Source organism: Lycium ferocissimum, chromosome 2 (genome assembly GCF_029784015.1).
Source record: "Lycium ferocissimum isolate CSIRO_LF1 chromosome 2, AGI_CSIRO_Lferr_CH_V1, whole genome shotgun sequence".
NCBI lineage: Eukaryota > Viridiplantae > Streptophyta > Magnoliopsida > Solanales > Solanaceae > Lycium > Lycium ferocissimum.
Window position 1 is genome coordinate 40,780,044 of NC_081343.1, and position 14,388 is coordinate 40,794,431.

The 14,388-nt window shown below is 32.4% G+C and overlaps 1 protein-coding gene and 1 non-coding gene across 4 annotated transcripts in view; one reads left to right on the forward strand and one right to left on the reverse strand.

Moving 5' to 3' along the window:
• LOC132037578 (uncharacterized) overlaps nucleotides 1–14,004 on the forward strand; it is a 47,490-nt gene extending 33,486 nt beyond the window's left edge. The window contains exons 1-6 of one of the 3 annotated variants that reach the window (XM_059428120.1): nucleotides 8,426–8,794; nucleotides 8,891–9,273; nucleotides 9,344–10,206; nucleotides 11,369–11,794; nucleotides 12,645–12,886; nucleotides 13,420–14,004. In XM_059428120.1, the coding sequence (XP_059284103.1) occupies nucleotides 9,269–9,273; nucleotides 9,344–10,206; nucleotides 11,369–11,794; nucleotides 12,645–12,886; nucleotides 13,420–13,674 (1,791 nt within the window). In that variant the 5' untranslated portion in view covers nucleotides 8,426–8,794; nucleotides 8,891–9,268 and the 3' untranslated portion in view covers nucleotides 13,675–14,004. Of the gene's footprint in view, nucleotides 1–8,425; nucleotides 8,795–8,890; nucleotides 9,274–9,343; nucleotides 10,207–11,368; nucleotides 11,795–12,644; nucleotides 12,887–13,419 lie in introns of those variants that run through there. The other 2 variants (XM_059428128.1, XM_059428113.1) reach the window with 2 other exon arrangements.
• TRNAL-CAG (transfer RNA leucine (anticodon CAG)) lies at nucleotides 13,876–13,956 on the reverse strand. Its single transcript has one exon. It is a non-coding gene; the product is annotated as a tRNA-Leu (tRNA).
• Nucleotides 14,005–14,388: the final 384 nt, after the last annotated feature.

Consider the following 14,388-nt stretch of genomic DNA (forward strand, 5'->3'; position numbering starts at 1 on the left):
CTTAATCTCGTAAGGACTTCATGTTCATCTTAAGCTCACATTTGTCTACTCACAAGGTAACAAATCCAGAATTTTTGAGATGTAACACTTTGTTAGTTTAAAATCCACAATTCATAAGCATTCAACCAAAGATAGAAGGTGCGTACACTATATCGCTCGTACAATCCATCATTGCCCAAATTTTAGTCGTAAAGGTTCAGTCTTTCCCTTAGTTAAGTCAAGTTTCAAAGTAAAGACCCCCTCTTTATATTAGTTGTGATATGTACGAGCATAAAGATCCCATCTTTATATACCTTAGGCACACATAGCATGAAAACAAGACAAACATCATAAATGGTATGCAATATAAAGTAATACATGCAAATTTAAGTGAATAGTATGCAATGCAATGGCCATATACACCGGTAGACAAACGCTCTTGCAGTAGATTTCACGTGACCCATGGGGGACTCATGAAGTTCGTACACCCACCCAGAATACCAGATCTCCCAAATCACATTGGGTCCCAGCCGTTGGCTGAAATATCATCATCACTCCAAACCATATACCATATCCAATATCCGGCCTCCCAGACCTCTGTCTTGTAATTTACCAGTCACATGCTAATAATATTATGAAATTATGAATGGATATGCGTACACCATGCAAATGCACAATATCAAGAATGCACAATATCAAGTTAATATCAAGATTATAAGTCCTTTTTCATAGTTCAAACGAGATGTGGAGTGATGAAATGCAATTCAAGTCATTAATCACAAGTATTCAGTCAATCGTGGCTCTCATGGCCCAAATAAACAGCAATCATACCAACCTAAAAGGATTTGTCCTTTGTTGTTATATTCATTCGCTACCTTTAATATCAATCTTACGTTGTTGGCAATTTCAGGCAAAAAAAAAAAATCATAAAGTATGTACTATGTATAATTTCCTGCAAAAATATTTTTTATAAAGTATGTTCTATGTATGATACTAAGAAACCACTACAACATTATGTATATATCGCTACGAAATACAATGTAGCTAAACATGAAAATTTTCATGGCTAAACACTTTAGCCACAATTTTTTTTTTCGTAGCAAGATGTAGCCAAAAGATAGCTACAGGCTTTACATGGTCCGTGACTAAGGATTGATATTTATAGCTACGAATTTTTTTTGTGTTGTAGCTGTGATGATAAAAAAAATTGCCACAAAATACACTTAGAGCAAATAATCTTATTCTTTTGTCATGTCAGATAAAGATCTTCATGATGTAGCTACAAATTATTGTATTGTAGCAAAACTTTTAATTTGTTTACCACACAAACCCAAATTTTGTTGCTATTTATATAGCTTAATCTCGTGGCAACAGAACTTGTATTTAGCTACGAATTAAAATTTTCATAGCTACGAATTGAAGTATTTGCCACAAATATTGTAACACCTCGTACCTTTTAACTAAACCTTATTTATGATTCAGGGACTTAGAGACCAAGACGAGGGAGTGTTGGGATTGAAAATTTGCCTCATATCGATAAATTGACGTCTTACGTCATTTGTACGAGTCGTACATTAATGTACGGGCCGTACTTTGAGGACGTCCCTCACAAGGGAAGAATTTGAGTTTTTGGAATTTGACATTCCATGTACGGTCAAGTTATACGGACCCTACAAATTTGTACAAGCCGTACTTCTCATCGTACATTATTTTATGGGGACGTACTTCCAGCTCGTACCTCACTGGGTATAAATCATGGTTACTGAAATTTGACATTCCAGGTACGACCACATTTTATGGGCCGTACATTAATGTACGGGCCGTACGTGGTATCCGTACAAATCCCGACGCAAAGAAAGAGTATAGATATGGAACTTCAGTTTTTAATCCTATTTTTCATACTCTCAAGCCCTAGCACGAAGGTTCACTCCTCCCATCAATCCAATACACCAAGGTAAGCCTATTCCAAGCCTTTCCAGTGAATTCTAACATATACCCATGAATGCTAAGTAGAAATTCATTGTTCCTAAACCTAGGGTTTCCAAGAAAACCCATCTCAAGGATTCAAGATTAAAGCTTTTGGAGTTCTTCTTCAAGTTCAGACCTTTTCTACAAGTTTTGGAGCGATTAAGGTATGTAGGGTTTCTATCCACGTGTGTAAACATCATTGTTCTTCCCCACGCCACGTTCTTCCATGACAATATGAAGTTTCACCAAAACTAGAGTTTCTAGTCAAATTCATGATGACCCTAAGTACACTCATCATGATATACCATGTTCGTATTAATAATTCGTAATTGTGTTCTTAATATTCCATTTTTCACCCGCTATTTGGGAATCCGTCATGTTCGTAATCCATGAACACCCATGCTTTGCATTCCATAGGTTCTTAAATGCAAGATATGAACTATTATGCTTATTTCCATGAAAATCCACATGCTTCCATGATCTCGTACAAGTTATACTATATACCTATATTCATGTTATATTACACTTACGAATCATGCTTACAACCATGTTTATGTAATGTATGGGCTTCTAAGTCAATTATATCCATGTTCATATTTTTTGAAGTTGCACAGATTATAAAATATGATTTTGCGGTATGAAATATCATACCCGAAACTACGTATGCTACCGTAGATAAGGATCAAGATTCACCCGAGAAAAAGAAAAGAAAAGAAAGAAAATTCTAGATGATTCCTTCATTTTATAATTATTTTGGCAAGAGGACAATTCTAGTGGCAAGTGAAGAACTTCAATAAAAGGTTATTGGATCCATTCATGTAATGTTCATGTCTTATACCCCGAATTTATGTTGGAAGGTATAAGATGGCTTAGCCGATCGGGCGGTGATCGTGGAGCCACGTGCTCACGTGGTGGTTACATGTCGGTTATACTAAGGTTCCCCACTTAAAATGTTTTGCTCATGTTATATATATATATATATATATATATATATATATATATCATGTCGATGATGCTCATGTTCATGCTCGATTAAATGTTAACTTTCAAGCTTACCCCCCCCCCCCCCCCCGTAAGGCATAACAAAGGTATGTAAAGCCCTTATTATTTCATGTGCCATGTTTATTTCATAGTTGCTTTACATGTTCAAAGATTGAATTGTTAATTCAAATGTATAACTTCCATAAATGGAGTCGACGTCCCCTTTTATTATCCATAATTTGGGCCTGCATTTCATGATACAGGTTTTGATTTATAGGACGACGAATATGCTCGTTAGGACTATTCATGTATCGGTATGTATACGGTTTCTCATGAGCCCCATTCCATTCGGGGTGTTATCTTTAGTTTATTTTCATGTTAGTTATGACGGCGGTCAAGGTATGCCGGGGCCTTGTCCCGGTAAAATGTGTTAGCCGATTGGGATCCGATTATGTACGTGTCGCAGGTTTCATAGACTAGTTAGTTATGTCATATCAGATGTTCAGTTGAGTTAGCCTCATTGGCTACATTACTATATTTCCGCATTCATGATATAATAGTATTTTCAAACTCACTGAGACACTCCATTACTCATGTTTTCACAAGTCATGCATGTTTAACTTATATTTTGCATCGCAGATATGTCCCATGTTGACTCGCAAGTCATGTGGTTCGCTCGGTCACATGCGTGTAAGGCACCAAGTGGCGTGTTTACGCCATGATATAATAGTGATTCTCCATGTTTTCACAAGGGGCGTGACAATATATTCATATTGTAGCTAAAATCCATACCTTTTGCCATGAAATATATAGAATTATACCTAAAGTTTTTTCTTCCTTTTGTTATGGAAAGTATAAATATATTGTCATGTTCTTGTTACATGCATTTATATATACATTTAGCTGTGAATTCAAAAATTTATTGTTATGTGCCAATTATATATACCTTTAGCTGTAAATTCAAAAAATTTATTGTAACAAATTGAAGAGCAAGAACTCTATAATGTAGTCAAGAATCCAAATAATTTTATATTCCAAAGCAGGTTCTAAGTTACACATAATTGTATATTTCAACTCTAAAACATTCACAATACACAATTCTTCTATAACACCATCTCGTTTGAGATCTAAAGCTACATAATCTTCTCCTTTCTCTCCTCCCACGGTATGCTCTAATTCCAGAAAAATTACCCATCAATGATAAAGCATTTTAATATTAGAAAACAGAAATATCTTTTTAACTAGTACAAATTATTTACTACAAAGACGAAACGAGTACTTTTTTCATTTTATTCTTTTTATTTGAATGCTAATTAATTCTTTAATTTATATAAAATAACTATTTTCTATCCTTTAGGAAAAATCTAACTTTTATATTTAATTTCGTTTCATAACTTAACCTTGTTAGACCATCTCTCATGATTTTGTAGTCGATGCAAACATATTAATAATTTAAGATAGTTAATTTATTATAATTAAAATATTATTATTGTAATGGTAACCTCGTGTATAACAAAAATTATAGTTTACTATGGAAGTTTATTGTCACTCTAAATAATTATAATTCTCAAGCAAATTATTTTCACTTTTTTCTCAAATATTACTTGAAGAAAAAATATTCAGCTAGCTACAAGATTTAGTTTCGAATAATTTAATGTGGTAAAAGATTATTATTGCTACACGAAATTTCAACTCATGGTAAATAATAATGATTACCTCCGAAATTTTATCACAACAATAAATTCATGGCTATATCATTTTGTCATGACAAATAATTGTAGATATTAAGCCGACTATTGCCACAGTTTTTGAGTACTTAAAGCAAAAATATTTATTTAGCTACAATATTTTGTTTTAAATAAGTTTTTTTGGCTAATAGATTACTATTGCTACGTAAAAGTTTCAACTTGTGGCAAAAGTTAATGGTTAGTTAAAAAATTCTTATTATAACAAAAGATCTGTGGATATATTATTTTACTATTGTCACAATTTTTTATAACTTAAAGCAAAAATATCTATGTAGCTACAACAGTTGGTTTCAAATAATTTATTGTAACTAAAAGCTTACTATTGCTACAATAAGTTTCAACTTGTTGCAAAAATTAATTATCAGCTACAAAATTTTACTATAGCAAAGATCTGTGGCTATATCGTTTAACTATTGCCACATATGTTTTATAACTTGAAGCAAAATTATCTATTTAGCAAGAACATTTTGTTTCAAATAATTTATTGTGGATAAAAGGTTACTATTGCTACAATAACTTCTATTGCGTGACAAAATCTTATGATACGCTACAAAGTTTTGTTGTAGTAATAATGTTGTAGCTATTTAGGTTATTACTGCCAGGATGGTTAGCAACTATAGCAAAAATGAGAAATTAGCTTTGTCAATTAAATTTCTATGGCAATTTTTTTTACGAATTTGTAAATAGATATGAAATTCAAATTTTTGTGACTATTACTAGGTTATTAGTATTTTAAAATTCATAGCTAAGATTTCATATATTACTACTTATAATAAGGGCGAATTTAAAGATTTTGTAGTCACTTAGTTAGATTCTAACTAATGGTTACTAACCAAAAGGCTTCTCTTCCATATTCAACCTTAGTTGGTTGTCCTTTATCTACTTGAGAGGGTGATGTGGAATATATTATAGCTTCTTTTATATGCCTCATTTTTCTCCTACTTTATATTGCTTTATTGACTTAATATATTTTTTTAAAATTTGTCAGTAAATTTTAAATAAACACATAAATTATGACTTACTTCAATTAAGCACCTGAATATATGATAATATGTTTCTATTAGACATTTTCTATTTAAATTTTAAAAATACTTTTGCGTGTATTCTCAAATGTCTATTACATGTAAGTTAACTACTTAAAAATTATCTCCTTTAATATACGATTTCAATAACTCCGTAAATTTTAATCGTTCCAACTATAACTAATGCGTATAATTAAAGAATGACATATTTTATGCTTGTGTACCTAAATATTACATAACTTTTAGTTTTCCAAGCAATAGCAATACTCCCTCCTCCCAATTTAAGTTGTTTTTTTGATCAAAGCTTAAAAATAAAAGGAGACTTTTGAATCTTGTGGTCTAAAACTTGCCAAAACTTACTAAATATAGAATGAGACGCCTTTTTTGGGACAATTAAAAAAGAAAAATAAGACACTTAATTTGGGACGGAGGGAGTATCAAACAATTTGCACAAAAGGGAGCAATCATATTTAAGGTTTTTGAGTATCGTTTTCTTTTTCTTCTTCTTCTTTTTTTTTTTTTTTTTTTTTTTGGGGGGCGGGGGGGGGTGAGTGAGGGTGGGTGTTAAAAAGCATAGGGAAGCATGAAGCATGGAGTTTTATTTTTGTTTAAAAAATGATTAGAATGTACATTTTATTAAATAATGTGCCACTTATAAACTAACAAAAGGTCATCACATAAATTTTTGGAAAGCAAAAGGAATTAATTAAAGTAGGAAAAGTCATTAATTCTCTTCATGTTTTGTCATTGTAGTTTGTATATCTTAAATGAAAATAACATCTACTAACATCTCATCGAAAGAATAAATGTAACATATATAATTGATGTCTCTTGAACTAAATTATTTTTCTTCTTTTTGAAAGAAAGTATTATAGTTCATAATGGATGTTTATAATCACACAGATGTTACAAATTAAGTCGGATCTCAAGAAATTTCCAAAGTCTAAATCTAAATAAAATTCAATAAATAAATAAAGCTAAAAAAGAAGTCTAAAATAAGGACAAAAAAGTCTTTATTCAATTTTTAAATACTTTGGATGCAATTTTAATTTTTGGAGAGCCTTTAGTTTTAGGAATTTGTAGAAAAGGTTAACTAATCTTTCAATAACTTAATATCACAAAGAGTGACAAAAAGTAATTGCAAATTTAATTTTAATATTAGTTAAGCCCGGGCCAAATAACACTAGTATAGCTATATATACCTTATGTTGTACTCCCTCCGTTCACTTTTACTCACAAGATTCCAAAATACATTTTCACTTTTATTGTAGTTTTTTAGATATCAAGATAAGACAATTTATTTTTTCCTATTTTACCCATATTATTAATTATTCACTTCAAATTACTTTTGAAATCCAATAAAAATATGCACTAATTAATAAAAACATAAGGAATTATACACTTCATTTATTATTTCTTAAATCCTTAGTTAAAAACGACAAGAAAATGAATCCAAGTGATTAGTGAATAGATAACCGTCATCAAACGCCAAAACCCCCTTTCGATTTTGCAGTCCCGTCCCGGTGTTGGTACATAGAAAAAAGTGTCCTACCCTCTTGTTTTTCTTTTCCAACTTTTGGTCAAATGCTTCATAAGTACGTTTTCTAACGTTGTGAACCTTCACATATTTAATGTTTTTGTTTGAAAAGTTCAAAAATGAAAGATACTCTAAAAACCCGAATTGGATTGAATCTGTCACATAATTTAGGTTCATCTTAGACTTCATGATTTTCACATTAAGTTGCACTTGTCACCAATTAATTATGTTAAATAGATTGAGATGATGAACGTCGTGCTTTCTTTTGTTACAAGCAACACATATGCTTACGAGGAAAACAAATAAGAGGTTCAAAATGGATGACTCATACGGTATATTGACTTTTGATTGAATATTCGAATTGTAATTTACTAATCACTGGATTATTCTTGAAAATGGAATATATTTAATTAGATTAGGGTTAATTAGATTAGGTAGGCTAAATTTATTAAGAGTTTTCTTCTGCAACAAGAAATTTAAGCGGTTGATAAGACTTTTTATTTTTAATCATATGATCTTGTTTGAGTCGTGTATAAAGTCGCTTTTATTAGGGAACCTTTACCCTCAATTTGAGATTTCTTGACCTGAATTCAAATTTAGTCAGACCCAATATGAATACCGGACACCGCCTGGAAAATAAATAAAGCAATTAATATTTCCTCTATTTCAATTTATGTGAACTAATTTTTTTTTTTTTTAGTTTGTGTCTAAAAGAATGACCCATTTTCATATTTGAAAACAATTTACCAATGATTTATAGCCACACAGAATATATGTGCCTCATTTTACACCACAAGTTCAAAAGTCATCTCTCTTTTTTCTTAAACTCCGCACTCAAGCTCAAATCCAATGCCACATAAATCAAACCATAATCGATTAATTAGTGGTCAATTAATTAATTAATAGAATTCCAAGAGCCCAGAGAGTCAAAGACACTTGGCGTAAGAAAGAATATGCAACGTAGGCCCCTTCTCCTGAGAAAAAGGATAAACAAAGAAGACGTCAACATTCAATCTTACCCCAAATTTCCATGAAAAAAAATTTCTCTCAAAGAATGTGCAGCAAAAACAGGACTTCTCAACTGACAATTCCCATTATGTGGGCATGACAAATTTCTCTTTTTTTTGTGAAGAACAAGGATGTCAATTAGACCAAGTTATTTGGAACAAGTAGCTATCTTTTCTCCTCACTTTTTGCTCGTAAATCTGTTCACTCCATGCATTTTCACAGTTTGGTCGAATTTCTACTTCCAGTTAGTCTTGATTTTGCTTGCAAATCTTGCTATCTTTTGACATTTGGTTCGTTGTTTTTTATACAGGTGCTTAGTCTATTTCTCTCTTTGACAAATTCAAACGGATCATTAGTTTTTCCTCTGTTTCTTTGCTTCCTCCTGAATTTTCATATCCCATGGAAACTCTTAAAGCTTCTTCTTCTCTGAATATGGCTTCTCTTTCTCGTTTCCTCTATCAGAATCTGTTTTTGTCACTTACTACTGTATTTGCCTCTATTTTCATCTATTTGGCTCCTCCGTTAAGCTTCATCACCACATTCTTCCTCAGGTATTTTAATTACCTATTTATAGTTGCTTCATGTAATTCAAGATTTTTTTTTTTTTTTCATTATTTTCATGATCCTGGTATTTTTTTGTATTACAGATTAAGAAGGGGTTGTGCTCCTCTAAACAAGAAATCAAACATTACTGATGTTTTACCCAAAGAAGACTATCAGAAAGAAACAGATTTTTCAGAGACAGAGCAGCAGTTAGATTCTGAGTCTGATGATTTTAAGGATGTTTCTGAATTCCCTGATTCGGAAAATAATGAAGATATTCAGGAAACAGAATTCTGTTTTACATTTAAATTCCCAACCTATGAAGAATTTTGTAAGAGCAAGGAAGACAAAGGTGAATTTTTTAGCTCTGAATGGATGATCTTCTACATGTAACAATACAAAGGTTGTTACATGTAAGACAGAAACAGAGGTTGTTGAAACAGAGGATATGAAACAAGTTCATAGTAAAAGTGAAGCCTTTAATGAGGTAAGAAAAGGGAATTTGTGGTAGCTTAATGTGTGATAAAGTTCATAGTAAAAGTGAAGCCCTTAATAAGGAAAGAAAAGGGGAATTGGGACAATTTAACGTGTGATGAAGTTTATTGTAAAAATGAAGGCCTTAATGAGGAAAAAAAAGGGAATTGGGACAATTTAACGTGTGATGAATTTCATTGTAAAAGTGAAGCCCTTAATGAGGAAAGAAAAGGGAATTTGGACAATTTAACGTGTTATGAAGAGAAAACTGAGGAAATGAATTCCATGAAAGGAGAATCAGATCCTGGAAACAAGCAATTTCTTGTGGAACCAGATTTCACTGATGACTTTTTTCAATCTGAGAAGGATTCTATATCTACTGATTCTGATACTGTGTCAATTGGTTTTGAGCATATGTGTTATCTTCTGATGAACAGATTAGTTGATTCGTATAGCGATGGATTCTTGACAGATGAAGACTTTGGAGGAGAATTTGAGCTTGATTCCTTAAAGGATATTGAAATGTCAGAGGAAAATCAAGAATCTGATGACAGTGATAGTGATATAATGGAAGAGCTAAGGAGATTAGAACATGAACAAGAACAAAGATTTTTATCTGAGGATGATTTTCATGAAGATATGGATAAGGTATCTGATGAAAATGTGGAGTCAAGAAATGAAGATGCAAACAAATTGGAAACATTGTGGGAACATCAAGAATTAATTGAACAATTAAAGATAGAACTTAGAAAAGTTAGAGACACAGGTTTGCCCACTATTTTGGAAGAATCAGACACCACAAAAATGGAAGATTTGGAGCCATGGAAGATTGATGAAAAGTTCCAACGTGAAGATTGCATGAGTGAACTTTATAAGTTCTACAAGAGTTACAGAGAAAGGATGCGAAAATTTGACATATTGACGTACCAGAAGATGTATGCAATAGGTCAGTGACAACTTATGACTTTATGAATTCCATTCTTTTCAAGTTTTCTGCATAATTACCATGAAAAGCATCATTTTTTATTTTTTTTTAAATATGTAATTTCTTGTCTCGTCTGTTTGAACCCCTGACATTCCACATGGTTTTAAGCCACATCATTGACCGCCATAGGTTTTAGGTTAGTCATTGACAAGCACGGCTATATCTTAGACCATTTAATTTGAGATAAATCGCATTGTAATATTTGTGTTAGTTAGTTTTTTCATCGATTGATTTTATACCTCTAAAATTTCTTATGTCTTGTATCATTGGCCATGAAGGCTTAGGCCGATAGAAAAAATTGCTATTAAAATTTAAATATTGATTTATCGCGATGTTCACACATCGATCACTAGATTACACTTTTGAATGCTAGTGAAAGTATCATTCCTTTTTTTCGTCTTTTCTAAGTTGGTGAACTAGGAGTTACGTGTACATGAAATGGATAAGGCAGCTTTATCTTTACTTATTCAAGGACCCACAAAATCTGGTTAGCTGGGCTCTCCAAACTCCTAGCAAAATGAAATCTAAAGCATTGGATCCATGACGTACAAACAAAAGTAGGCTCAAGCGAAAAGACTTGCTACCTTTTCCCCTATTTTTTGTTGCACTATGTGTAAAGAAATTTGTTACGTAATATTTCATCAATACCTCTAATGTTTATGCTATTTGCATTAGTCTAAACTTTGTATAAACAATAAGCAGTCAAAAGACTATTTAGCATAAAGTTTTCCCCACCTTACATTTAGCATAAACAAGAGGAAGATTATTACATGTAGCATTTATTCCGTCTTTTATTTTCTTGGCCGCGTAAACAAAATAAGCAAGTTAAAGAATATAATAAAGGGGTATTCCGACCTTTTTTCTGTGATTCATATTTGGAAACTTTCAATTTTCTTTATCATTTATATTTGGAAAGTTGACAGTTTCATACTATTGTTTTATTGAAGCTTTTTGGCTGCTTTATGAATTGCTGTCAATGTAATTTAACATGTTATAACAGGTTTTATAATCTATGTTCAGTTAGCCAAACCACTTATGGTGTAACAATATTGTATATAATCGGTGTGCAGAGAACTTAAATTCCTTTCATTTTTAGCTGTTCTAATCCAGATTTTTGTTACAGGATATCTACAGAAAGATCCACTAAAAGATCCATTTCAACATGTCTCAAGCCAAAGAGGCTCAGGTCCAAAACTAAAATCCCTTATTTCACAAAATATTAGGCTGTTCAAACATAAAAGGAATGACAATATTGACCCAATGGTAAAGTTTATCAAAGAATTGCAGAGTGATCTGGAAGTGATATATGTTGGACAGATGTGTCTTTCGTGGGAATTTCTACACTGGCAATATGGCAAGGCTTTAAGTTTGTGGGATTCTGACCCTCGTGGTATTCGTACATATAATGAAGTTGCTGGAGAGTTTCAACAGTTTCAAGTTCTTCTCCAAAGATTTATAGAAAATGAACCTTTTCAAGGCCCTAGAGTTCAATATTACATCAAGAGTCGATATGATCTTCGTAATCTTCTTCAAGTTCCTGTCATAAGAGGTAAGCGTCTCAAAAGATTTTAGATTAAAGTGGTATACACTGACAACATAATTTTTTTATACTATTACTGAATTTTAACCTAAATTAGTTTATTTCAATTTATGTGACATAGTTTGAATCCGTACGGAGTTTAAGAGGAAAAAAGCATATCATATCATGTTGTGTGTGCGAACAAAGTACCACATTGGTAGCTGAAAAGGAAAAAAGAAGATACTTATAAAGTGTTGGATACTCTTAATGACGTGCAAGCATTTGCCTGTTCGCCTACGCCGATTTACAACCTTTAATCGAATTTTGAAGACGCATACACACCTTTTGGGCTTTAGCGACCGTAAATATTCTGACGATGTGGGTGGCACATTGACACTTTGAATCTCTGACCCGTAATGAGTCACGTGGAACTTAGTTCGAGGGGGAGATTATTGGGTGTGCGAACAAAGTACCGCATTGGTAGCTGAAAAGAAAATGGAACTACTTATAAGGAGTTGGATACTCTTAATGATGAGAGGCCTTTTGGGGAAAAACGTGCGCCCAAAGCCGAACAATATCACATCACGTTAAGAGATTCGTCTGGTCGCAAACCCAACATATCATTTGTATAGTTATAAAAAAATTTGAAACTTGTGGCCTTAAACAAGTCATAACATACTTTGTCGTTCTTTTTGGAATGAACTAAAACAAAAAGTATGTCACATAAACCTGAATGGGTGGAGTATATATAGTTACCATTTTTATCAAGTTACAATTAAGCTTGTCACAGAAATTGTGTAAGTATATTTTACATTGTCGGTGCATAAAACTTAAATTCTATTTTATCATTCCATGTACTGATAATGAGGGTGATGGGCAGAGGACAGAATGAAAGACAAGAACAAGGCTGCTAGAGGTGGAGAAAAGGGTGAATATACTATTACAAGTGACGTGCTAGTGGAGATACTGGAAGAATCAATACGAATATTTTGGCAATTTGTTAGAGCTGATAGAAAATACTCCAGCACAATGATGAAGGGTAAAAAGGGAACACAACATCATGAGCTTAAAGCCCCGGGAGATTTAGAGCTTTTAATGGAGGTCAAAAAAGGTCTTCAAAAGGTAGATTCTTATCCGTTTGTCCATAGATTTTGTTTGAAATATTTGAGTTAATATTTGGAGATATTTTAAAAATAATTACCTAAGTTGCTCATTGTTTCAACTTCAAACTTGAAATATGGAATTTGAAGTTTGAAAAACAGGTTTTAGGAGTTTTTCAAGTTTTCACACACAAAACTATGCTTTAGTATCCAAACACAACTTCAATTTCTAAATACCCTTTTTTTCCAATGTAACTGTAAATACTGGTTTTTTTTTTTTTCCAAATATCAATTAATTCATGTCCAAATGCTTAACTGTTACTCAATGTCTTAGGATTTAACTTAAACTAACTGTGCAAGTAATTTTAGCTCAATAAGTGTGTTTGATCTTGTTGTAACAGATAAACTGCCTTATTTTGAAGTTACTAATTTCACTTATTGTGGACGGTTATCCGTTGGTATCATTAGGTGATCCAATAATGTAAAAATCCATTTATATTGTCAGTCATAAGTGTTAAACTCATTGCCTTATTCTAATGGAATGCACTAATGCAGAAAGAGAAGAAGCTGAAAGATGCTTTGAGAGGTGAATGCTGCATATTGAAGAGGTTCAAGAAGTACAAAGAAGATGATTCAGATCATGTACTCTACTTTTTCTCTCAAGTAGACATGAAATTAGTAGCTAGGGTCCTCAACATGTCAAGTCTGACAACAGATCAACTAGTCTGGTGTCACAACAAATTAAGCAGGATTAGTTTCCTGCATAGGAAAATACTTGTAGATCCTTCCTTTCTGCTCTTCCCTTGTTAATATCAGTCCTGCCTACCCCCAGCCCCACCTTCCAGGGTAGAATTAGATTATCAGTATATGCCATCAAAGTGCATCTTTTGTTGAAAATTTCCTTTTCTGTTGTTAGAGAGCCATTTTTCCTGCTGGCTGGAAAAAAAAAAAAACTTGTACTAAGTTGTATATATGTAAGAAGAGTTGAGGGGCCAAACAAAAAACAGGAACTGTCAAGAATGGGATTCGAACCCATGCCCTTTCGGACCAGTACCTGAAACTGGCGCCTTAGACCAACTCGGCCATCTTGACTTTTGTTCTTGTGTTCAACTTTTTTGAACTATATCAATTATGAATCAATTTAATGTATTTAACAACAAAATTTTCTTCTTTTTATAGGAGAGTGTTTGGCTAAGCTTATAAATGTGTTTTTTGACTTATACACACCTTTAGTTAACATTAAAAGTGGTTAAAATTCATAAAATTTTCTTGAAATAACTTTTAATTATCTCTATTTTATTTTCATCATTCGTCCTTTATGTAAAATAGCTTTTGAATTTATACTTCCTTGTTAATAGCTTAGGAGTTGGGACATTTCAAGCATTTTAATAGAAAAAATGTTGAGCAACAATTTTTTTTACCAAACACACTATAGCTATTATCAGCTTCAATACCTAAATGTGTTTTTCAACCCTTGATGATATCACATACTATTAATCAACTAACCCAAACAGACTCTAAACT